A 26,947-nucleotide genomic window follows, 5' to 3' on the forward strand; every position below is an offset into this window, starting at 1 on the left:
ATACATTGTGTCACAATGTTGTTCATTCAGTATAATCAGCAAGCAAGAGTGTACTTGTAAATCAGCGTTTTACCAAAAGCACATTTCAATGAAAAACTGGGAAGAGTGAAATCTTTGCATCAGTACCTCCGAACTATGTCCATGTTGGCTCAACTCTGTGTAGTACGTTTTCTGTTAGGAAAAGAAAGTACAGAACAAGAACAGGTGCACTCGGATCCTCTTCACACCTACCATATGCTTTGAAAAGGAGGAATACTTAAACACAACCTCTCACACTTACTTTACTTCTTTTGTTTTTGGAAGACTAATTCAAGGTGTATTGCCATTCCTTGGGTTCTGTTGATCTAGCCAGTTCTAAAGTGTGGAATGGAAGCAAGGCAATCTTTCTTTAGTCAGAGAAAAACCTCTAAATCCCGAAATGCCTTATGGTGCACTGGAAATAATAGTTGAAAGCATGCAAGTTGTGATCAGAATCCAACCAAGTCATTCAACGCTTACTGTGATCCAGCACAGACATCAGGGGCCGTATCATACAAAGTGACCCAGGGGCGCAACGGGCATGTGCACCCACATTGTGTGCCTCGGGGGCCCTCTGCTATTACAGAAGAGGCAATGTATAAAGGGGAGGGTTCACCCAGTATAAGTCGCTGGGACCTGGGTATTAATGGTACTGAGAAGAGGGGTCCCAGCAATTAGAGAACAAAAATACTTGAAGCGGATAGTAAAAATACAAAACAAAGTGGAAAAACAACTAATTGGCGTACATTGTTATTTATTTCACAATGTAGGCATATATTGTATATCACAAAAGTTGCACAATTGTATAATTCACGGCTATTCAAAGAGGTGCCCCTTGGGAGGGAAGGAGTGGTATAGTGAAGGGTGGTGTAGGTAGGATAGTGACATAAAAAAAGGCCAAGCGGCCTCACTGTACTATGTATTTTTAGTCAGACATAGACATAAGAACCATCAATGTAAAAATTCATTAAATAGGAAAGCATGCTCCACATGATACATTCAATGTCATGTTTGTGGGGTGAAGCTGAAGAAATACACAAAGCTGTCGACGTTTCGACCCCTAGAGGAGGCAGGCGTTAATTAGTCCCTTGCAATGGGGTCTTCATCAGGACGAGGATGGGGCAGGAGACCTATTCAGTAAGTAATAGATAAAATTTAATATATTGCATCAATCTCGAATAATAAATTACAATAGTGAGCACATGAGTCATAGACAAGATATACCAGCCGGTTGGTTGTCTCAGGTGGAGATGAAAGGGAGAACACTCATTCAGGAGAAACTTCGATTCCTATGGGGAAGAGTAGGGGTTATGAAAAACTCGGCTAAAGCGACTGGGTAAAAATTGAGAGAGGGGGGGAAATAATGTAAAAAGACTCACAGTAGTTGGTAACGGTGAATTGGTCATCAAATCTGTAAGAAAGCAAGGTGACAAAATGTACCTCCTGTGCACGCTCCGTATTAATTATTTAAATGTTACGAAACATGAAGAAAGGAAATGAAGCTTACTGTGTGGTTGAATGCGTACGGGAACCGCCCGCAGGTCGGATACACCGTGGTGAAATCACTGCTGTGTGAGACGTCGTCGATCGGTACAAGGTCTGTAAAAATGAAGACTAAGGTCACAGTGGGTGGGGGAGAGTGGTTAAAGCAGCTGCAATTAGCCACACTCTGTAGAGCGCAAACATACCGGGGTTGGAGGAGATGAATCCGTCCGGGTCTACAGCGCGGTCAACAATGGAGAACGGCTGCTTCCTGATTCTAGTATCACTATGGATACTGAGACACGTGATCGCAGACAACGTGTCGGGACAATGAAGCCAGAAAGAAGACTCAGAGAGCGGACAGGGCGCTCCGCGGACTTAAAAGGAATACTAATGTCTGTAAAGTGTATAAAGTGTATTATAAAAAGCTCGGATAGTTTATATTATTATGCACGTATATGACAATCACAGAAATGTCCAGTCAAAATATAGCATATTTACAAGGGCCATGGAAAGGATTCATGCATAAACGTGTATAATGTTCAAAAAACACAATTTTCAGTAATATGACCCCATTAAGAATAGTAAGAGTCTAGGATAGGTCAAAGGACAATTTAAAAGCATTATACATATGGCAGCGTACCTGTTACATAACGGTAAAGGCCGCACAATTGTAGAAAGACCATTAGTTAGTGGAATCAAATGAAAGAGCCAAAATGGGTAAGCACTAAGGAGTATCACATTCAGTTGAGTGTGGCCAGTTGGGAGAAAGAGCTATCATTTTCATTTAGGCCATTTTGGATTGAGTCAAAATAAAACATCCATTTAGATTCACGGATGTTAAGGATGTTGGTAATGCTGCCCCCTCGGGGTCCCAGCATTGCTTGTTCAAGAATCACCCATTTGAAAGTGTCAGGGGGGTGTTGGGCAACTTTGAAATGCTCCACAAGTGGTGCACCTTGCACGTCACGCCGTATTCGGCTCATATGTTGCAGAATTCTGGCTTTTGCCTTTTGTTGAGTCTGGCCGATGTAGACCTGGTTGCAAGGGCAGACTATGGCATAGATGATATTGGTCGTGTTGCAGTTGGTATGTGATTTAAGCTGCACTTTACTATTTAATGAATTTTTACATTGATGGTTCTTATGTCTATGTCTGACTAAAAATACATAGTACAGTGAGGCCGCTTGGTCGTTTTTTATGTCACTATCCTACCTACACCACCCTTCACTATACCACTCCTTCCCTCCCAAGGGGCACCTCTTTGAATAGCCGTGAATTATACAATTGTGCAACTTTTGTGATATACAATATATGACTACATTGTGAAATAAATAACAATGTACGTCAATTAGTTGTTTTTCCACTTTGTTTTGTATTTTTACTATCCACTTCAAGTATTTTTGTTCCCTAATTACAGAAGAGGCAGCAGATGCTTGTGGGCCACTTCTCTAATATGGATAGCGCTGATATACATGCAGCTTCAGCGCTATCTTAATAGGGCATTCACTTATTTGTATGGGGATGTGGCTCCATGCGAATGAGAGAATCTCTTTACCTCTTAGCCCATGCTGTATTATCGACATGAGCGCAAAAGCAAAGAAGCTATCAGGAGGAGCACTAAAAGTGTGCCACAAAAAGGTAGCGCATGGTCAGTGCCCCCCCTTATGGCAACCCTCTGGAGGAGGGTGTGGAGGTCCTATGGACTCCTCAGACATCCCTCTGTAGGTGGGCATAGACACTCACTACATCTGCTTGTAAGGGAATCTGTAATCCTTCTTAAAAGTGCAGGAGGGTTGCTGCCTATACAGTGAAACACTGGCATTGAAGCAGCAAGCTCTGTGTATTTCACTTTAATGCGGTGCCCCATGGTAGCACAGTTTGCAGCTGCCCTGGGCACAGCACATTCTTCATAGCAGGGCGCATTCTCCCTGTTTGTGCACGTCTCACCTATTTATAGGCATGCCGTGCACAAACAGGTAAAGGGCACCCTATCTGTAGTAGGGCCCCAGCTGTTCATAAAGTATTCAAGCACTGAAGTACGAGTTACTTACCTTCGGTAACGATGTATCAGGTAGAGACGATTCTAGCCGCAGATCCCTCAACGTAGAATTATCCCCATGAGTGAGACTGGATCCGGAAAACTTTTTTCCAGAGCATCCCTGCGTTCCGGGGGGGCGGTACCACGCAACTCCGCCCAGGCGTCGTCCGCGTACGTGACATCAGCGAGGCACGCCTATGTCAGTTTTCTTTGGAGAAGTTTTCCGCGCCACAACGCGGAGCCAGCAGAGAAACTGTGGAAACATGGGAACAGTGTGCGAAACAGTAGAAAAATAGAAAATAAAAGGGAATGATGACGAAGAACTCCATAAGGAGCAGTGCCAACACTGCAGTATCCAAAAGCAGGGAAAGAAGAAAGAACAGAGCACAGCCCTGAACAGCCACCCGGCCAGTCATGAAAACAGTACCCCCCTTAAGACAAGGAACATATGCAAAATGTCATGACAACATGTAGCAGGACTACAACTCCGACTAAGACCCATGAAGGGGAGCCAGTTCCAAGACAAACAGGGGACGACAGACCTCCAAGGCAACCCCAGCACAGAGTGCGACAACCCCCTCCACCCCCCCCCCCCAAGGGAGCCAGGGCATGGCCCGACCCAGAGGGTAGCAGAGGGGCCAGGACCTTCAGAAACAAGAGGGAGGGAAAGGAGGGACGAAGGAAGGCCAGCCTCAATCCTGGAGCAACCAGAGCAGAGAACACAGGAGAATCTATAGATCCAGCCTTTACAGTGCCAAGAATAGGAAGGAACAAAAGCAAGACAGCGCCTTGTCAAAAGAGAGAAAGAATGCACGCACTCATCATAGCCATCCACCGTGAGGGGAGTGCAGAAGGGCAATCCAAAGGGTCCTCGCAGAACGGGGAGGAAGGGCGGGCCCTGAAGGAATCTGCAGCTAGAATCATATCTACCCGATACATCGTTACCGAAGGTAAGTAACTCGTACATCTGATAGAGACTACTAGCCGCAGATTCCTTAATGTAGAATAGATACCCTAGCCATACCCACTGGGAAGGAGGGTCTGCGGAAGGACCCCACTAGCCTGGACATAACAGAGAGTCCCACAAGGGATTAGTCCCATGGACAGGACGAAGAGCCCCGCCCCGCCCCCCAGGCAAGGGGGGGAAGGGGGAAACTCCCACAAGCAGAACACCACCGACCCCAAGAGGGATGTGGGAAGAAGAAAGAATTTAGAAAAAGCCCTTTCACCCTCAACAGAGGAACCAAGGGCAAGTCCAGGGAGGAAGAAGCACCCCACGCCCCTACAAGACAACAGAGCTTCCATCCAATGCCAGGACAAGGAAGTGGAAGCAGAAAAGCATAGAGGGCCCAAGGAAACGAGGGAAGGAGGGTCTGCGAAAGAACAAGGAGGCAACCTCGTCCCTACCAGGCAAGAGGACCCCCACAAGTCAAACGCCAGCAGCCCCAGAAGGGATGTAGGAGGAAGAAGGAAGAGTGGAGGCCCACACACTCACAACAGAGGAGCCAAGGGTAAGGCCGGAGAGGCCGAAGCACCCCACTACACCCCCAGGGCAACAGAGCTTCCACCCAACGCCAGGACAGGCAGAGGAACAACAAGAAGCCCAGAGGGCCCAAGGAAACCAAGGAAAGAGGCGAGCCCACCCAGAGGAAAGGCAACAGGCCAGCCAGAGTGAGGGCTATAACCATAAGCCGCCAGAAGCATGAAGGACACTGAAGCATCCCAGCTCTCAGCACAAGAGCAGGAAGGAGAGGAAATGGCCGGACCTACTACTACAAGGGCCGCGCACACAACCTCAAGAAGCAACAGCAACATACAGAACGCCATGGAGAACAGGAACTCGAAAGCAACCAGCACTCCCGGGCAGAGCATAGCTACATAACAGCTACCACAACCCCACATAGGGTACGGTAAGTCCCAAAACATGGGAACCCTCTTTGGAAGATCTTCCGCAGCAGAGGAGAAAGCAAAGGCGTCACGGGGTAAAACAACCCTGTGGAAGGCTTGACATCAGCCCAAAGAAAACAGAAGGCCTAATCTCAGGGCCAAGTCTGTGTAACTATTCCAGCAAAAACACACACACACACACACAGGTAGCAAGGGCCGTCCAGCAGCCAACAGTGCCAAAGTCCCAGCAAGGAGGACTCAATGACCAGCAAATACCATCTAGGCAAGGGTATCCAAAAGGCCCAAACCCAGCTCAACTCAGCAGTTACTGAGGAGGGGGAGAAGGAGGAGGACTGCGCCCCGCCAAGAACCTCTGAATGGCAGAATCAGCCGGGGCATGCAACAACAGGCTTTGATCAAACAGAAGATCAATGAGCCGCTCCCGAATATATTCTCAGGGAACACGCCGTCCCAAAGCCATGCATGGCGACGGAGGGCGACTGAGGAAGCCATGGCCCGGCACCTCCGAGATGTCTATAGCGGAGCGGAGAATAAACGCTGCTTGCTCCCGGCCATCCAAGGCATGATGCCGTAATTCCACCTGAACAGTCTCCTGGGAAGCCACGGATCCAAGAGACTCAGCCGAGTCCCACAAACAAAAGGAGGCCCTCGCCAATACACACAAGGTGTTAAGGGCCCTCAGGGCAGCACTGGTCGAGGCGAACATGTTGCGCCCCCAAGAGTCCAGCCAACGGGCCACCCGGGAGGGCGGAGTCAACAGTGGCGGCAGGGAGGGAAAGGCGGTCCGTAAAAGTGGACTGGCAGCAGAGGGGTGGAGGGAGAGGCAGGCCGGGTCACGCGGTGCCGGAAGGTGTCAGTGCAGAAGGTGTTGAGGCACCGGATCCCCCGAGGCAGGACGCCTCCAAGCTCCCAGATTTCCCTCCCACCGGAGCCCTGGAGGAGAACCTCCAGGGCTTCGAGCAAATGAGCAATCGGGTCACCCATGCGCAGAATGCCCACAGCCGTGGACACCGTGTGAGCGAATGCCGCACCCGCCTCCGTAGGGCCCCGGGGAGAAGAAAGCAATTCCATCGTTGATGATGGCTGCAGACTAAAGCGGCCATTCCCGAAGCCAAACGGGACGGGCAAAGGCCAGACCTGCAAGCCAGAAGGTACTGAAGAATGGGGGACCTGCCGCTCCTCCGATGAGCACCTCGGCCTCAGAAAAGGCAGGGAGCCATCCTTCGACGCCGCCGGTGAAAAAGACGCCACACGGCGGCCAGTCTCCGGGGAAGAGGATGCCAATATGCAGCCAGCCTCCGGAGAAGAGGGAGCGTCAAACGAATCTGCTGCACGACCTCTGTGTGGAGCCTTAGAGTCGGCACCCTGAGGCATGATGCCATCACCATTCGGCGCCGAAGGAGAGACCGGATAGGGCTCCTCCAAGTCACACCGCGCCGGGGACCGGAGTGGAGCTGGAGCTGAAGTGGTCAAGGGCAATGCCGGAACAGCGCTGACTCGACCACCGCTGAGGCAGCCGCCTGCGTGGAGGAATGAGAGGGACCGGGGGAGTGACCCGAAGCCCTTCGCCAGCCTCGGCCAGAATGTTGCGGAGAAGGTCCGGCGACCCATGCGGTGGCGCCAGGGACGACTCAACCTCCCACTTGCCCTCTGACGAGGCAGCGGCACGCAGGGAGGAACCAGAAGGGCCCGGAGGGGGACGAGGAGTCCCCACCCCATGTGGCGCTGCCCGAAGCAGACACCGGCGTATTGGCGGCGTCAGCTCAGCCTTGGACGAGGCCTTCGCCTGCCCAGAGGGCTGAGCGGGGCTCGGGGATGCGACCTGAGCCCCGGTGACCTCCCGTGACACCACAGGTACTCACGCGGGAGTTTGGGGCGAGGCAGAGACGCCGTCGCCTGAAGGAGGGACCCTGGAGGGGCCGTACCCCAACAGCACCACATCCTCCAAGCCTGGATCCTAACCAGTTGGGCCGGCGGCGGCACCTGGAGGGTCCCGCACAAGGCAAGGCATCTGTCAATGCTTCAGGAGGGAAAGGAGGAGGAGATGCAAGCGAGGCCCACAAAGCCGCCGCGTATGTCTCCATCTGGACTCTCGACGCCATCTCACCGGGAAACGGTGGATAGGAGGACGACACGCGGGCCGCATCACCCGTTGAGAGCCCAGGCCCCCGGAAGGCCGAACACCAGCCCCCGGGGACAAACACTTACCCACCGGGTAGCGACGCGGCATCGGAGAAGGGTCGAGGACGATGACCACGGCCGTATCCGAAGCCGTCTGCCGAAGCTGATCGAGGGGAGGAGGTCAACCTGGAGAGACGCGCCGATAGAAGTTTCATTTGGCGCTCCCGCCGCAACTTCGGCTTCAACTGTTGACACGTGTAGGAGAGTAGGGTCTGCAATCCTATGATCACCCAGATTTTGGCTTTTTGCTGCACTGGTTTACGACTTTCCCTGGCTGTGGGCCTGCTAATCAGACCCACAGCCTAGCTGTTCTCTCTATCCAAATTGTACTCAGGTACTGAATTGGCACTGGGCCCTCTCCAAGTCCCTGTACCCAGGGCTGAGGTGCACCCAGAAGTCTCCCAGGGGCTGAAGCATGTATTGTGCCACCCCTGGATTGACTAACTAAACTGACACAACTGGCTGCACGACAGCTGGGGCAGGTGGTGTACTCACCCTTTGCTTTAGATATAGTATACCTATATCTAACCCTAAAATGGACACACAGATCTCCTATCAGTCACTCCTATGGCAGGCCTTAACAATCCTGAAGGCAGAGTGCTTGGAATCGTGTGAGATGGTGCTCTGGCATGAGCTGAGCCTGTCTGCGGCTTTCGGGATCCATCCCTTAGCCGTTTCCATGATATCGCATACCATATACTCTTAAGTGCATTATAATCCTCGCGGTTAAATGCCAACTCTGGTATCGCTTTATCAAAACATGTCGAGTAAGGTGTCATATGAATTGGAATACTAACCCCTCGCCAATTCTGGCGACGGGGTTAGCATTCCACCCTTCTAGAGGGACGCGACATGTATGTAACCCCTAACCCCGGTTAAAGTCCAACAGAGCCTTAGCATCCACAAAATGGATGCTGCCACCGAGACACAAGTCTGCCCTCCTGCTGCTGGGAGTCCTCCCAGAGCAGGAGATAAGGACAAAGGGTTTCCTGCCAGGGGCGGTGCCAGCACCGTCCCAGACAGGATTTTGTGTATTGTAGGTAGGCAGGGCTTCAGAGGAAGGTGACTGCACGTGGCACCCCGGTGCTCACTGTGCATAGGCTGGCTTGAACCAGTTCCAGGGACACTCCAGACCCTGTGCTGGGGAAAAGCCCGCCAAGGAAGTGGGTGTAACCACCCCCCTCCTGGTCCCACCCATAGGGCAGGACCTAGTCGCGTGCCAGCCCCCTTTTCCCAGATAAAGGTAGGGACTGGCCCCCTTCCAAATCAGATCATCTTTGAATCCTGAAACTACTTTCTACGAAAGGAACTCAAGACTTCTTCCTAAGATTTCTCCCTTGTGGCTAAGGAGTAGTCACCCTGCATCCGCAGGCACCATCGCAAGAACACTGCGGTCTGCTGCAAGTCCTTCCTCTGGAATCCGACTGCCCAGCTCAACGAGAACCTGCTTCCCTGGCACCTCTGACCTCTACCCACCTCTACAGCCCAGCTGAGAACCGTGGGTGCGACGAGACCTCGAGGGACCGGCCATCTGCAAGACTGCACGACTTCTGCACAGCAAGCCCGCCGAGTAATTTCCTGGTGAGTGCTTTGGGGTCCGAGAAGCCCCGACCCTGAGCAGCTCCAGCACCGAAGTGCAGCCTCCCAGCATCTCCACGATCTGCGTGGGGCCCTTCTGCTTTTTGCTGCTCACCGCGTTGTTTGGCTACTAGCCCGCTGGCTTGTGGCCTTCTGAACGACGCCCGACGACATCACTGCTGCTGGTCTGGTTGCTCCAGACTGGCCCTTGCTCCCTTCCCGAAGAGGAGCACCCCGGACCCTCCTGGTCCACTCCAGACGCCATTTTGAGAATTAGCCAAGGCTTGTTGCCCAATCCTGGGTAACTTCGACGCCGACAGCTTCATCCATCGTGGGACAGCTCGCCTCTCCATCCTGGTCGCCGACAACGCCTCCTGGTCCGTGAGATCTGCAGAGCCAGCGTCGCCCACTCACCTAGTCGAGGTGACTGCCATCCGGTGCCCTCCTGGTGCCCACTGACTACTGGCTAGTAGTCACGAACTTGGTCCCCTCTGCTTTCAGGTGTCATCTATCTTCGAGATCCAGGCTTGGATCAACTCGAACTATCTTCGCTGGTCGCCTGCCAGCATCTTTCCTTCCAGGCTCCTGGTCCGGCAACGAGGATTCCCGACGTCTTTTGAGACCTATGCAGCTGCAGCCCCTGGGCTAGGTAACTTCGGCACTTCGGTGTCCCAGCATAGCCTCACTATCCAAGGGTCAGGATCCACTGTCGTTTTCTCCCTACCAGGTCGGGTTCGCCCGTGAACACTAACTTTACCTTTACTAGCCTCCATAGACTTTGTCCCGCATCCCGCGTGAGAGTGCACACTCTGCACCCGAGTCCCCTAGGTCTCCTATAAGTAATCTAACGATTCCCTAGTCAAGTCCTAGCGATTCCAAAGCCTATTAATACTGTACTTACCTGCTAGTAATTTTGCATTCCACTTTTAGAGTATATGGTTTTTCGTGCCCCTCGGGCATTTGTATATACTGTGCTAACTTAAGTATTTTCGTAAGAGTTTTGTTGTGTGCCTAGCACCCTGTCCTCATAAAGAGTACAGGGTTGTTGTGATTCTAATAAATACACTGTTTATTTTCATAACACTTGTGTGGTGTCCTTTCACTGGGTGTTCAAGGGGTAATGTGATGGTAAAACAGCTGGCTTAACACGCCCTCTAGAGTCTTAGCCTTAGACTGCTCGTATCCATGCTACTAGGATAGCTGGTCTATAAGGTTGACTTACAACCAATCATCAATAAGGGTTGTTTGGACTGATATATAGTGATCACTAGAATAGTGAGCACTGCACATCAGGCCAACTTCTCACATTGGTGGGCAGCGGTTGGGATTTGAGCTTGCTGTTGTTTTACCACACATGCCCTAAGAATATCTTGTGAAAGATCACATAAGTACTAAAGGTACATATAACTTAGCTTAGAATACTCTGAGTTCTACTGAACCAGCTGTTGTAGCTCCTAGGGCCTAGCACACCCTAAACTACAACTCTAGCAAGGGATCAGTAGGCAAACACATAGTGTAGGTAAGTGCACCACTTACACCTCACTAGAAAAGCATGTCTACCCAGGGAGAATCTACTGAGACTCCCCTGGTCAGTGTTGACCCTCCACAGGTCACTTCAAGATATGCAGCTCTCAGTTTTCAGGAGATGAGACAAGTCTGTACCTCCAGGAAACTGAGGCAGGGGTCTAACCCCACCATTCCCTTTCTGATAGGTCTCTTAGAGACATATGATGCCAGAAAGATTTCTCAGTTACATGAGAATATGCCAGCCTTAGAGGGAACCTCTGGGGATCCAGACCTCCCCAACACTGCTACTGCAGTTGAGGAGGAGGAGGATCAGGAGGAACTCTCTGGGGATGAGGTAGACAAAGGTCTTGAGGTAGTCAGAAGGCTAACCAGGGCCAACTTAGACTTACTTGGGCTAGGATCTGGGGGACCCCCAGTACTAACCCGAAGTGGGCCTAACCTTGGAGTTAGGAGAGATAGATCTCTTTCTAGGGACTCCAATAGATCTCTGCACTCTAATGCCTCTTCCCAGAGGAGAAGGAATCCTCCACAGAGGAGATTTACTTCCCCTCAGAGAATGGAGCATGAAGCTAGGATGAGACAAGCTGAACTGAGGATTGAAAGGGAAGAACTTGCCCTGGCCAAAGAGAAGCTTGCCTTTGCTAGAGAGCAGCAGATGAGTGGGCTAGCTCCCACTGGTGGCAGCAATCTCCCAAGAGATAGAGAGAAGGGTTTAGATACTAAACACCTGACTAAAATAGTGCCCCCCTTTAAGCAAGGGGATGATATCCAGAAATGGATGGCTGCTCTGGAGAGGGCCTGCACTGTGCAGTGCATTCCCCAGAGTCAGTGGGCAGCTATACTGTGGCTCTCCTTTGATGGTAAAGGTAGAGATAAGCTCCTCACTACAAGAGTGGAGGATGCTAACAATTACCAGGTCCTGAAGAATACACTGGTTGATGGGTTTGGTTTAACCACTGAGCAGTACAGGTTGCTGTTCAGAGACACCCAGAAAACTCAGTCTCAGGACTGGTCTGACTTTGTGGATTGTGCCACTAAGGCTTTGGAGGCCTGGTTGCTGGGTAGCAAGGTTAAAGATTACACAGGATTGTATAATCTAATGATGAGAGAACAAATTTTAAACAATTGTTAGAACCAGTTGCTGCACCAGCACCTTGTTGATTCAGATCTGACCTCTCCCCAAGAATTGGGAAAGAAGGCAGACAAATGGGTCAGGACAAGGATCAAGCAGAACCAGAACCAGAACCAGGGTGGTCAGAAGAAAGCAGACCAGAAGGGTAATGTTAAGAATGAACAAAATGACCAGAAGTCTTCACCGGGTCCCCAACAAACCAAAGAGGGTGGGGGTCAGGCTTCCCAGAAGAAGAAGACTCAGGAAGGCCAGTCAAAAAGGTGGTGCCAGTACTGCAAAAGTAAATCTCACTGGTTTAGTGAGTGCACCAAAAGAGGAGGACAAACTCCTGCCACTACAGCCCCTAAGGCAACCGCACCCCCTAGTACAGTCAGTAGTGGTAGTGTACCTCCCAAGGCATTAGTTGGGTTAACCTTGGGTACTGAGGGGTCTGACAACTTAGTTGGCACACTCACTCAGGCTGTCCTTGTCTGTACAGGGGATATGGATATGTCCCCTGAGATAAGTCCCAATACTTTGGGCAAATACAGGCAGACACCTTTGATAAATGGCAAAATGGCTCAGGCCTATAGGGACACTTGTGCCAGTGTCACCATGGTGACACCTAACTTTGTGGACCCTGGACAGATCATGCCAGGTACTGATTTCCTGGTGACCAATGCCAGCAATGTCACTACTAGTCATAGTGTGGCAATTGTGGCTTTCTCCTGGGGTGGAGTGAAGGGACAAAAGAAAGTTGTAGTCAGTTCAGACCTCCCAGTTGATTGTTTGTTGGGCAATGATTTGGAGTCATCACAATGGTCAGAAGTGGAGCAGAGGACTCACATGGAAATGTTAGGCTTGCCAGCACATGTGCTTGCTGTGACTAGGTCACAGGCCAGAAAATGCCCCACTGAACAGGTGCTGGATCCTGAAATTATGGACCAGACACCTTCCAAGAAGAAGAGCAGTAGGGTTAAGGCTTTGCCTTCCCCCTTGCCCCAGGTTGAGGATCAAGTCTCTGAGGAGGCTGATCTGAGAGAACTGAGGGAAACTGAGCCTAAAGAGCTTGAACTTGATCAAGTTGAGTTTCTGGGCTCAGGGGGACCCTCCAGAGCAGACCTGGGGAAGGCACAGTTAGACTGCCCTTCCCTTGAACCCCTCAGACAGCAGGCTGCTGCTGAGGTTGCAGGGAATGCCACAGGTGCCCACAGGGTATACTGGGAAGATGGACTCCTGTACTCTGAGTCAAGAGACCCCAAGCCTGGTGCAACCAGGAGGCTGGTCATCCCCTTGTCTCTGAGAGGTTTCCTTCTCACCTTGGCCCATGAGATTCCCCTTGCAGGTCACTTAGGTCAGACAAAGACTTGGGACAGGCTTGTCTCACACTTTCACTGGCCCCATATGAATGAGAATACCAAGGAGTTTTGTCGCTCCTGTGTCACTTGCCAAGCCAGTGGTAAGTCAGGTGGCACAACAAAGGCCCCCCTCATACCACTACCTGTGGTGGGGGTTCCCTTTGAAAGAGTGGGGATTGACATTGTTGGTCCAATGGAACCCCAGACAGCATCAGGGCACAAGTTTATACTGGTGGTGGTGGACCATGCCACCAGGTATCCTGAAGCTATTCCCCTGAGGACCACCACAGCTCCTGTGGTGGCAAGAGCCCTAGTTGGAGTGTTCTCCAGAGTGGGTTTTCCAAAGGAGGTCGTTTCTGACAGAGGTACAAACTTCATGTCAGGATATCTGACTGCAATGTGGAAGGAGTGTGGTGTGAACTACAAGTTCACCACACCCTACCACCCACAGTGCAATGGGCTTGTTGAGAGATTCAACAGGACCCTCAAAGGGATGATTCATGGACTACCTGAAACTCTTAGGAGAAGATGGGATGTCCTGATCCCCTGCCTCTTGTTTGCTTACAGAGAGGTCCCACAGAAGGGGGTTGGCTACAGCCCTTTTGAGCTTCTGTATGGGCATCCTGTAAGAGGACCCCTGTGTTTGGTGAAGGAAGGATGGGAGAGACCTCTCAAAAAGCCTGCAACCAACATAGTGGACTATGTACTTGGTCTCCGCTCCAGGATGGCTGAGTATATGGAAAAGGCATCTAAAAACCTTGAGGCCAGCCAAGAACTTCAAAAAGCTTGGCATGACCAAAAGGCTGTTCTGACTGTGTACCAGCCAGGACAGAAGGTGTGGGTGCTGGAGCCAGTGGCCCCAGCAGCTCTGAAAGGCAAATGGTCTGGGCCCCACACCATCATTGAGCAAAAGGGAGAGGTTACCTACTTGGTGGACCTTGGAACTCCCAGGAGCCCTCTCAGAGTGCTCCATGTTAACAGGCTCAAGGCATATGTTGACAGGAAGGACATGAGCTTGCTCATGGCCAAAGATGAGGGACAGGAGGAAGAGAGTGACCCTCTCCCAGACCTGCTCACTCAGAATCCTGATGATGGATCAGTTGATGGTGTTGTCTTTTGTGGCAGCCTCACTGAACATCAGCAACAGGATTGCAGGCAAGTTCTGCAATCCTTCAGACATATGTTCTCTCTGACACCCAGCCAAACTGATTGGTGTACCCATGATGTTGACACTGGAGACAGTCTGCCTGTCAAGAGTAAAATCTACAGACAGCCTGATCATGTTAGAGACTGCATCAAAACTGAAGTGCAGAAAATGTTGGAGCTGGGAGTCATTGAGCCCTCAGATAGCCCTTGGGCTAGCCCAGTAGTTCTAGTGCCAAAGCCTCACACCCAGGGTGGTAAGAAAGAGATGAGGTTTTGCGTAGACTACAGAGGCCTCAATGCAGTCACTAAGACTGATGCCCACCCAATTCCAAGAGCAGATGAACTTATAGATAAATTGGCTTCTGCCAACTTCTTAAGTACATTTGATTTGACAGCTGGGTATTGGCAAATCAGGTTAGCTGAGGAGGCCAAACCAAAGACAGCATTTTCTACCCCTGGTGGGCATTATCAGTTTGTGGTAATGCCCTTTGGTTTGAAAAATGCACCTGCCACCTTCCAAAGGTTGGTGAATCAAGTCCTCACTGGGCTGGATGACTTCTGTGCAGCATATCTTGATGATATTGCTGTCTTTAGCTCCACCTGGGAGGATCACCTGGTCCACCTGAGGAAAGTGTTAGAGGCTCTGCAAAAGGCAGGCCTCACTATCAAGGCCACAAAGTGCCAGATAGGGCAGACACAGGTTGTATACCTGGGCCACCTTGTAGGTGGAGGCCAGGTTCAGCCACTGGAGAGTAAGATACAGGCCATCAAGGACTGGACTCCTCCAACCACCCAGACTCAACTTCGAGCTTTCTTGGGCCTGACTGGGTACTATAGGAAGTTTGTCAGAAATTATGGGTCCATAGTGACCCCTCTTAATGACCTGACAAGCAAAAAGATGCCAAAGAAAGTTCAGTGGACAGCAAGCTGTCAGAAAGCATTCAATGACCTAAAGCAGGCCATGTGCACAGCACCTATCCTAAAGAGTCCAGATTACTCCAAGCCATTCATTGTCCAAACAGATGCTTCTGAGTTGGGTGTGGGGGCTGTTCTGTCTCAACTGAATTTTGATGGTAATGATCAGCCTATTGCTTTCATTAGTAGAAGGTTGACACCCAGAGAGAAAAATTGGTCAGCTATTGAGAGGGAGGCCTTTGCTGTGGTTTGGGCCCTGAAGAAGCTGAGGGCCTACTTGTTTGGCACTCACTTCACCATTCAGACAGACCATAAGCCCCTCTTGTGGCTAAATCAGATGAAGGGTGAAAACCCCAAACTGCTTAGGTGGTCCATTTCCCTACAGGGGATGGATTTTACAGTGGAGCATAGACCTGGTACTGATCACAGCAATGCTGATGGGCTCTCCAGGTATTTCCACTTAGAGCCAGAAGACTCACCTGGTCAAGGTTAGTTTATTGTCCCAAAGTTTGGGGGGGGGGGGTCATGTAGGAGAGTAGGGTCTGCAATCCTATGATCACCCAGATTTTTGCTTTTTGCTGCACTGGTTTACGACTTTCCCTGGTTGTGGGCCTGCTAATCAGACCCACAGCCTAGCTGTTCTCTCTATCCAAATTGTACTCAGGTACTGAATTGGCACTGGGCCCTCTCCAAGTCCCTGTACCCAGGGCTGAAGTGCACCCAGAAGTCTCCCAGGGGCTGAAGCATGTATTGTGCCACCCCTGGATTGACTAACTAAACTGACACAACTGGCTGCACGACAGCTGGGGCAAGGTGGTGTACTCACCCTTTGCTTTAGATATAGTATACCTATATCTAACCCTAAAATGGACACACAGATCTCCTATCAGTCACTCCTATGGCAGGCCTTAACAATCCTGAAGGCAGAGTGCTTGGAATCGTGTGAGATGGTGCTCTGGCATGAGCTGAGCCTGTCTGCGGCTTTCGGGATCCATCCCTTAGCCGTTTCCATGATATCGCATACCATATACTCTTAAGTGCATTATAATCCTCGCGGTTAAATGCCAACTCTGGTATCGCTTTATCAAAACATGTCGAGTAAGGTGTCATACGAATTGGAATACTAACCCCTCGCCAATTCTGGCGACGGGGTTAGCATTCCACCCTTCTAGAGGGACGCGACATGTATGTAACCCCTAACCCCGGTTAAAGTCCAACAGAGCCTTAGCATCCACAAAATGGATGCTGCCACCGAGACACAAGTCTGCCCTCCTGCTGCTGGGAGTCCTCCCAGAGCAGGAGATAAGGACAAAGGGTTTCCTGCCAGGGGCGGTGCCAGCACCGTCCCAGACAGGATTTTGTGTATTGTAGGTAGGCAGGGCTTCAGAGGAAGGTGACTGCACGTGGCACCCCGGTGCTCACTGTGCATAGGCTGGCTTGAACCAGTTCCAGGGACACTCCAGACCCTGTGCTGGGGAAAAGCCCGCCAAGGAAGTGGGTGCCCCCCTCCTGGTCCCACCCATAGGGCAGGACCTAGTCGCGTGCCAGCCCCCTTTTCCCAGATAAAGGTAGGGACTGGCCCCCTTCCAAATCAGATCATCTTTGAATCCTGAAACTACTTTCTACGAAAGGAACTCAAGACTTCTTCCTAAGATTTCTCCCTTGTGGCTAAGGAGTAGTCACCCTGCATCCGCAGGCACCATCGCAAGAACACTGCGGTCTGCTGCAAGTCCTTCCTCCGGAATCCGACTGCCCAGCTCAACAGTAACCGGCTTCCCTGGCACCTCTGACCTCTACCCACCTCTACAGCCCAGCTGAGAACCGTGGGTGCGACGAGACCTCAAGGGACCGGCCATCTGCAAGACTGCACGACTTCTGCACAGCAAGCCCGCCGAGTAATTTCCTGGTGAGTGCTTTGGGGTCCGAGAAGCCCCGACCCTGAGCAGCTCCAGCACCGAAGTGCAGCCTCCCAGCATCTCCACGATCTGCGTGGGGCCCTTCTGCTTTTTGCTGCTCACCGCGTTGTTTGGCTACTAGCCCGCTGGCTTGTGGCCTTCTGAACGACGCCCGACGACATCACTGCTGCTGGTCTGGTTGCTCCAGACTGGCCCTTGCTCCCTTCCCGAAGAGGAGCACCCCGGACCCTCCTGGTCCACTCCAGACGCCATTTTGAGTCCACCGCGTGGGCTTGAATTAGCCAAGGCTTGTTGCCCAATCCTGGGTAACTTTGACGCCGACAGCTTCATCCATCGTGGGACAGCTCGCCTCTCCATCCTGGTCGCCGACAACGCCTCCTGGTCCGTGAGATCTGCAGAGCCAGCGTCGCCCACTCACCTAGTCGAGGTGACTGCCATCCGGTGCCCTCCTGGTGCCCACTGACTACTGGCTAGTAGTCACGAACTTGGTCCCCTCTGCTTTCAGGTGTCATCTATCTTCGAGATCCAGGCTTGGATCAACTCGAACTATCTTCACTGGTCGCCTGCCAGCATCTTTCCTTCCAGGCTCCTGGTCCGGCAACGAGGATTCCCGACGTCTTTTGAGACCTATGCAGCTGCAGCCCCTGGGCTAGGTAACTTCGGCACTTCGGTGTCCCAGCATAGCCTCACTATCCAAGGGTCAGGATCCACTGTCGTTTTCTCCCTACCAGGTCGGGTTCGCCCGTGAACACTAACTTTACCTTTACTAGCCTCCATAGACTTTGTCCCGCATCCCGCGTGAGAGTGCACACTCTGCACCCGAGTCCCCTAGGTCTCCTATAAGTAATCTAACGATTCCCTAGTCAAGTCCTAGCGATTCCAAAGCCTATTAATACTGTACTTACCTGCTAGTAATTTCGCATTCCACTTTTAGAGTATATGGTTTTTCGTGCCCCTCGGGCATTTGTATATACTGTGCTAACTTAAGTATTTTCGTAAGAGTTTTGTTGTGTGCCTAGCACCCTGTCCTCATAAAGAGTACAGGGTTGTTGTGATTCTAATAAATACACTGTTTATTTTCATAACACTTGTGTGGTGTCCTTTCACTGGGTGTTCAAGGGGTAATGTGATGGTAAAACAGCTGGCTTAACACGCCCTCTAGAGTCTTAGCCTTAGACTGCTCGTATCCATGCTACTAGGATAGCTGGTCTATAAGGTTGACTTACAACCAATCATCAATAAGGGTTGTTTGGACTGATATATAGTGATCACTAGAATAGTGAGCACTGCACATCAGGCCAACTTCTCACAACACGCCTCACAATCAGTGGTGCCATGATCCTCTCCCAAACACCACATACAAATGAGATGAGGGTCCGTCGCCGACATCAGACACCCACGCGACGTGCAAGTTTTGAAGCCTGAAAGCATTCACACATTGTTCCACCAGAAAGAAGACAATTGGTGAAGAAAAAAGGGCCCCAAACAGGCCTGCAGCAAGACCGGAAAGGAAAAACTGGCATAGGCGCCCCGGGGTGGGGCTTATGTGACCTCGCTGACGTCACGTACGTGGACGACGCCTGGGCGGAGGCGCGTGATGTCGCCCCGACCCGGTGCGCAGGGATGCTGTGGCAAAAAAGTTTCCGGATCCAGTCTCACGTCTGGGGATAATTCTATGTGAAGGAATCTGCGGCTAATAGTCTCTATCAGATACCCACAGCCGTGGACACTGCGTGAGCGAAGGCCGCACCCGCCACCGTAGGGCCTCGCGGTGGAGAAAGCAGCTCCTCCGTGGGCGACGGCTGTAAACTAAGGCGGCCATCCCCGAAGCCAAGCGGGTCGGGCAAAGGCCAGACCTGGAAGTCAGAAGGAACCGAAGAGTGGGGGACCTGTTGCTCCTCCGGCGAACACCTTGGCCTCGGGAATGGCGTGAAGCCGCCCTTCGATGACGCCGGTGAAAAAGCCACCAAGCGGCGGCCTGTCTCCGGGGAGGATGACACCAATAGGCACCCAACCTCCGGAAAAGAGGGAGCATCCGAAGACTAATCCACGACTCGACGCCTGTCTGGTGCCGAAGAGTCCGCCGCCCGAGGCAGGACGTCATCACCATCCGGCGCCGAAGGAGACGCCGGATAGGGCTCCTCCAAGCCACACCGCGCCGGGGACCAGAGTGGAGCCGAAGTGGCCAGGGGGCGGCACCGGAACGGCACCGACACCACCTCTGACGAGGAAGCCGCCTGCGTGGAGGAACGAGGGGGACCAGGGGAGTGACACAAAGCCCTCGCCCAGCCTTGGCCCAGAATGTGACAGAGGTGGCCCGCCGACCCATGCGGCGCCGCCAGGGCCGATGTAACCTCCGACTCGCCCTTCGATGAGGCAGCCGCCTGCGTGGAGGGACGAGAGGGGCCCGGAGGGCGAGGGGTCCCTGTCCAGCCAAGACCCAGAGCGGGACGAGGAGGGGCCACCGACCACTGTGGCGCCGCCCGGTCCAGCAGGCGCTGGCACTGTCAGCTCAGCCGTGGACAAGGCTGCAGCCTGTCCAAAGGGCCGAGCGGGGCTCGGGAATGCGACCCGTGCCCCAGCGACCTCCCGCTACATCACAGGCACTCCTGTGGGAGTTTGCGGCGAGGCAGAAGCTCCGTGGTCCGAAGAAGGGACCCCGGAAGGGCCGCACCCCAAAAGCACCACATTCTCCAAGCCTGGAGCCGAACCAGTTGGAGCAGGGGCCGGAGCCGCCCGTAACGCTGCGGAGGGCCCCGCGCAATGCAAGGGATCCGCTGACACCCCAGGAGGGGAAGGTGGAGGAGACGCCAGTGAGGCCTGCAAAGCCGCTGGATATGTCTCCATTTGGACAATCGACGCCCCTTCACCAGGAAACGGTGGATAGGAGGATGACACGCGGGGCCGCATCACCAGCGGAGAGACAACGCCCCTGGCAGGCCGAACATCAGCCCCCGGGGACAAGCTGCCCGCTTGGGGAGCAACACTCTTGCAACATCGGAGAGGGATGAGGACGCCGATGACGGCCGTTTCTTAAACAGTCTGCCGAGGCTGATCGAGGGGATGAAGCCGACCTTGAGAGTCGCGCCGAGAGTAGTTTCATCCGGCGCTCCCGCCGCGACTTCAGCTTCAACTGTTGGCACGCCTCACAATCAGTGGTGCCGTGATCCTCCCCTAAACACCACATGCAAATTAGGTGAGGGTCCGTCGCCATCATAAGACGCCCACACGACGTGCAAGTCTTGAAGCCCGAAAGGCATTCGCACACTGTTCCACCAAAATATATCACAATGAGGGACAAAAGTGGGCCCGAACAGAGACCGGATCCGCGTCGCACGCGGAAAAGGAAAAAATGGACATAGGGTGGGACTTATGTGACCTCGCTGATGTCACGTACACGGACGACGCCTGGGCGGAATCGAATGGTACCGCCCCTCCGGCGTGCAGGGATGCTGTGGCAAAAGGTTTTCTGGATCCAGTCTCACGCCTGGGGATAATTCTACGTTAAGGAATCTGCGGCTAGTAGTCTCTATCAGATAACGGACATGTTTGGGGGATTTTGGATCCATATGTCTGTGAAACAGAAATTCGAAATTGACACCAGTGGCACATCATTATGGACAACACAAGTCATGTAATTTGGAAGCAAAGCTCTGCCATATCACACCGGAGTATACTTCCAAGGATGAGCAAAGTAAAGGAGACATTTTTCATTTGAAGTAGGACTACTAGCAAAAGTTGTCCCTTTACAAGTTTCTAGAAACATTGTTTTTTGGCCTGACTACAACAGTGCTATTCACAAGCTGTATTTGGATATAAATTAGCCAACATCAGGGTAAATAAGTATTTATCTTCACATGGCTTAAGCTGTGGAAGCCTTTTGTAATGAACACATTTTGAAAGCAAGAAATACAAAAGTGGCAAACAAAACACTTATCAAAGGAAAGTATTACCACATTACCAATATATTTTCATTGGGTGAAACAACAAAAAGCATAGTTGACACATGGTCCTGTTAGACTCATGTTTCCTTGTTCAAATGACTATAACATGAGGCCATAAAACAAAAGTACCTGTTGTGGCAGCAGACAAAGAAGGAACAGGGTCCCAAGCCTGGTATAAATGATGTGTTGCAATATTGTCTCTCTTTGACACCATAGCTTGAATTTCTTGTTCCACAATTCCTCTGACAACACTTAACTTCCGGCCGAACCTACAATTCCAGAAAACATTCCCATTACATTTACAACAGTTTTTGTTATTTTGTATTACAAATTCCAAAATAAAACAATAAACTTCAACTTTCCTTCAAGACCAACCACAGCCAGCGTTGACCATTACTGTATACTTGGTAACTGTTTTCCTACCCTAGATATCCCAATACCGTTCTGGCATTCCATTAAGTGTTGTAACAAGAGTACCAAGAAAGAGCCAGAAATGAGATCTCAAAGTAATTCTTCATTAACAAAATTTGTAAAAATACATCACACAAGGCGAGTGAACAAAGGCTTCATTCATATCTTCAAAGACCTTACTTGACTTGTACAGACAGCCAGATAAGTATTAGTAAGAGATTTCCACTGAGGTATTCACATACTAGGTGAGAACATGTGTGCCCACACTGGTCTCCCCACAAAACAAGTAAGACTGCGTACCCCGGTGGAGAGGTGAGGCATGAGAGCAGATAAGCAGCTATGTCAGTAGACCATGCCTCAGCCTCGGAGCCTCGAACCTGTGTAGTGGTGTGGGACAACATCCAGCTGGGGTCAATCTTGTGGCATGGGCTGGCAAGTACCAGGCTTCGTGGGGCTTTGGATGAGGGGGTGGTCCTGGCTGATCTGGGGAGGCCGTTGCACCCCCGTGCATATAGCGGCCCTGCCGCGGGGATCATCAGAATATTAGGTTGTGTGCCACTGCCACTCCTGGACACTGGATAACTCAGTCCCCGAGTTCCTGGAGGGGAATGGTTCACCCCAAAGTGCAGATGGTGGGTACGATGGGGGCCTAAAAGATTTTCATGAGCGGTTGCATAGGATGCCAGGCTGGGCCACAGGCGCCAGACTCTCTAACTAGACAGATAGTGGTGAGATCACTAAACGTCCATAAACGAAATCAAATCCTGCAGGTGGCGCAGGCCCCCCGGACCCTGGCAAATAGGTGAGTCTATAGTGAACATCTATCCAGACTATGCCACTGCCGTTCAAAAGCAATTTGGAAACATTCCACCAAGTAAAAAGACATCTCTGCACCTAGAACCTTAAATATGCCTTATTCTTTCCTGCAAAACTGCGGGTGTGCGCAGAAGGGGGGAAGGCACTTTTTCCACCCAGCTGGGGATGCTTTGGGGAGGCTAAGCGCAAGGGGGAGGCTGGAGGGGAAGGGGTAGCCTCTCTCCAACGACTGTGTGAGCAGCCTCCAGAGAAAGAGTGGCGGTGGCAGAATTTGAGTCGGAGAAGACGCGAGGGCCCAACGACAACTCCAAAAAGATCCCAGGCAGAGATAGGAAGGGCTACAGTAGTGGTGGAGAATCAACAGCATCAATCTTGGGGGTCAGGTAATAAATAGAAGGGTCTGATGAAAGACTTGGAAGAGAATACTAGTGACTAAAGGGGCTCGAGAGTGGGATCAGAGGAGATTGACAGACTGGCAGTCACACCAATGATAGCAGACACGATCATCTGATGTTAGCGGCGGTTTGAGATGGCCAAGTGAGGAATGATGAGCGACCTCTGCGGGGGAACACTTGTAGAATACTTCACCATGGTAAATACAACCTGTTTGTGTACGCAGTCTATTCGCCAGGCTCAAGAGAGGTGGGCATACTGATGTTCCAATCGCCCCCCCCTCCCAAAAGGTGACCCGAATACTGGTTAATAATATGGATTGTCAGGCTGCAGTGAGTGGTCAGTGGAATGGAGTCAACCTGACTCTTGCCACTTGGTACTTTCCCCCAGCCTACAGACGAAGGGGCTAGACAAAATGAGAACATAGCTGGCGGAAGTGCCACATTCACTACTGTTGATTGGGGGGACCTTAATCTGACTCATCACGGGGAACTGGACAGATAGATAAAATCAGGGGAAAGGTCAAGATAAGATACACGATTGGCGTCCTTTCTGGACACCATGACACTGTGGGCAGAGGAACACCTGGGGATCCAAAAGTATACCTGCAATTCTAATCACATACGGTCCATGTCTGGGCATGACTATTTCCTGATGCCACAATACCAATTGGGTTGCTTCGGGCACGCCAATATACTTGCACAGGGCACAGCAGACCACTCGCCACTGACTGCACTCTTACAGAAAGATTTCCAGAGATCAAGGGGGAGTTGAAGTTGGACCCCTGAAACTTAACTGCATGGCAAACTAGGAAGCTGGAGGTGGAGACCACGACCCAATACAATTCAGGCACAGTGGAATCAGGTTCACAGTATGGGAGGCTTGCAAAACTGTCCTGAGGGACTGTCTCATATTCCACATCTCTGGTAAACCTAAAGAGAGAGATAAAAAGGTTGCAGAACTTGAGTCACGACTGGCTTGGTGGGAGGCCGCTTACGTGCCCAACCCCACCCCGGATGTAGCAGGTATGACTGAGGCAGGAAAGAGGAGCGGCGCCACTTGCATCACCAGGAAGCAGGGCGATGTACAGGGAAAAGCAGGATAAACTGTATAAAGTAGGAAGTAAGGTGGAGGGGCTGCTAGCGTGGCTTGCCAGGAAGGAGGACTGAAGGTGGATTGCTGAGGTCGAGGGGGAATCAGGAACAAAGGCGGTGGCCATGGGGACCATAGCACAAGCCTTTGTGGCAAACTTAGAGAGCCTGTACCAGGCTGAGGAGGTTGGCTCACCCGCGGACACTTGAGGACTTTGTGGGCGAGGATCCAGCTCCTACGCTACAGGGAGATGAGAGTGAATTTCTCAATGCAGAATTATCGTAGAGGGAATTAGCCGAGGCTATAAACCAAAACAAAAGTAGCAATTCCACAGGACCTTATGGCTTTACCCCAGAACTGTTCAAATATGCAAAACCACACAGAACGTGTCCGCTCAGGTCAATGCACACCAGGGTCCTGAGAGGGGGATCTACCCAGAGACTTCTGTAGGGCGATGGTTGTCTAAATCCATAAACAAGGTAAGCCCAAGGACAACTGTGCCTCCTATCAGTCAATGTCCCTTTTCAATTTAGAAATGCAAATTCTGGCTAAAGTCCGTGCAAACCGCCTCCTACAGGTAATCGACACACTGGTGGCCCTGGATCGGTCGGGCTTCATGTCCTACAAGCATAACCCCCGCAAGCTGGTGGGCTGCTTGGCACGGTGTGACCGGATTACTGAGCCAATGCTTCTTCTTTCTCTAGATGCCAAGGAGATATTTGACTCCCTTAAATGTCCGTATCTGATGGCTATCTTAAACAGAATGGGGATAGGTAGCAGGTTTATCTCTTCTGTGGGCTTACTATATAAAGACCTAGTGGCTTGAATAAAAGTGAACAGAGCCTTCCCCAGAGAGTTCTCCCTGGGCAGAGGCACCAGGCATTGGTGCCCACTCTCCCCTCTACTGTTTGCACTGGCGATCAAACTTCTGTTGTGCTGGCTGCATATGGATGCGCTACTCTGGAAAGCTGACAAGCACTGCTTGGCACCATTCCCTGACGTGGCAGCCCAAGGGGTTTATATACTTGGAAACATTTATTACGAAGGATCAAGACCTATTCCTGGTAGAAAACCTGGAGAAAATCCTGGACTCATATAAAAGTGAGGCGGAACTATGCAAAAGGCTTCCCCTATCGTAATGGGTAGAGCAGCACTCTACAAAGTGATCTATCTCTCAAAGTTTCTGTATGTCCTACAAAATACACTGTTCCCAATCACCGAAAAGTTATCCCGGGCAGTGGTAGAGGCCACAAGGGGGTTCTTTTGGGGGAGGCGGGACTCCGAGAATAGCCTGGGTATCTCTTACGAGGAAACCGCCGAATGGTCGTATAGCCCATCCCAATCTACGTTTGTATTACTGGGAGACTAAATTGCAGTCAATCAATGAGTGGGCCTTATTATCTCAGCAGGAACGTTTGGTGATGGCGAACAAAAGAGCAATGGACACATAAGAATATGTCTGGTGTCTGTAAGATAAAAAGGGTTTACCTCAGCTGCCTATGGCGGTAGTGGTTGAGTCTTGGGCCAACACTTCCAAAGCCCTGGGATGGAGGGATAGGCTTACGTTAGAAACCACACTGTCGGCCTCTGACCAGCTGAGGGGCTACGGTCTATTGATGGCCACGCTAAATGGGACATGAAAGGAATATCCAAAATGGGTGACGTTTGGCGGGGCCAAGAGATGATACCATAACCAGTGCTCCAAGACCAATACGAATTGTCATGGGGGCAATATCTGCGGTAACAGGACCTGCGCCACCTCCTTTGACTGCATGTGGAGGCCCCAGAAGATTCACACTTGGAATACAGATTGCTGGGGCCCCCCTCCCCAGTCATGCAGTGTCTAGACTATACTCAACCCTCCTACAGAATAGTGTTCCCCCATTAGACTGCCTTAGAGGGAAGTCAGGGGAGACTTGGGTCGGCTAGAAGATGATGAGTGGGGGAGCGGCCTGTCAATACCCTCGAGAGGCAGCCATATAAGGCTGGTTTTCAAATAGTAACTGAAACTCCTGTATGGAGCCTATTTTACCAGATAGAGACTGTTTCACATGGGGAGATGTGGACTCAGGTTAATGTTTGAGAGGCAGCAGACAGAGGGAAATGCAACTACACACTATTTTGGAATGCCTCCATCTCTGGAAGTATTGGTGGAAATAGAGAAGAGGCTCTCAACGAAAAATAAAAATGTTAAGATAACCCTGGTGATTAATTTTCCTGCTTCATAGAGACCGGATTTTTGTCTAGCGGCAGTTCTGACTCATCATAAAGTAATGCAGAAGATTAATATGCTTGCTCCAAAGAACATGTACTAAGCATATCACAGAACTGTATTTTATGTGGATAGCTCAGTTGGTTACTACTTTTGTCACAGATATCCTTTTGTTAGTTGGAGTTCATAAGTTACAATCCTAATACAGCAGTGAGCAATGAACTGTCATCAAAAATGTAAACTGCATGGTATAGGGTAGAACCTTAAATATTTTCCTCGGTCTTTCATTATCTTAATGTTGCTATAAAAAGGCTTGTTTGGGTAGAAACACATTCTTATTAGACGAGCCAACCCCAACCATTGTGGTATTTTTAAAATCCTGAGTTTGTGTTTCCCCAGACCATACGCACTAAAATATACTACTGGTATCGATAATGTGAGTGATTCCTACACCTGGTAATCCTCATTGTCGTATGCAACATCTCCTAAAGACTTATTTACACAGGTACGATTCATGGTCTCTGTATAATGTGTGTGCGATGTAAGTATGCTCTCACATCCTACACTTATATGAGTAGTGCTATAACAAATTAACTGTACATGAGGGGCTTTGGAGAGATGAGAAGCATTGTTGGAGGGTGGCAGTGAGGGTATCTGCCGAGAAGGGTACACCAGGCGCCACCAGCAGGCCTAGGTGCCGAACCCTGCCCTGCTTCTGCGACAGCAGATCTTCCCGAAGCGGCAGCCTGATTGGATGACAGATGATCCTGCCCAGGAGTTCTAGGTACCACACTCTCTGCTCAATCCGGTCATACTAGGATGACTAGTGTCCAGTTGATCATTAGTATTTTTATTTTTATAACTCTGGGAGGAGAAGTAGCGCAGGAATGCATACAGG

The 26,947-nt window shown here is 51.0% G+C and overlaps 1 protein-coding gene across 2 annotated transcripts in view; it reads right to left on the reverse strand.

Annotated features, from left to right (window-relative positions):
• HTT (huntingtin) overlaps nt 1–26,947 on the reverse strand; it is a 1,924,961-nt gene that overhangs the window by 252,675 nt on the left and 1,645,339 nt on the right. For both annotated transcript variants that reach the window (XM_078678546.1, XM_078678545.1), the window contains one exon: nt 21,255–21,394. In XM_078678546.1, coding sequence (XP_078534672.1) covers nt 21,255–21,394 — 140 coding nt within the window. The remainder of the gene's footprint in view (nt 1–21,254; nt 21,395–26,947) is intronic.

Source organism: Lissotriton helveticus, chromosome 2_2 (genome assembly GCF_964261635.1).
Source record: "Lissotriton helveticus chromosome 2_2, aLisHel1.1, whole genome shotgun sequence".
Lineage (NCBI taxonomy): Eukaryota > Metazoa > Chordata > Amphibia > Caudata > Salamandridae > Lissotriton > Lissotriton helveticus.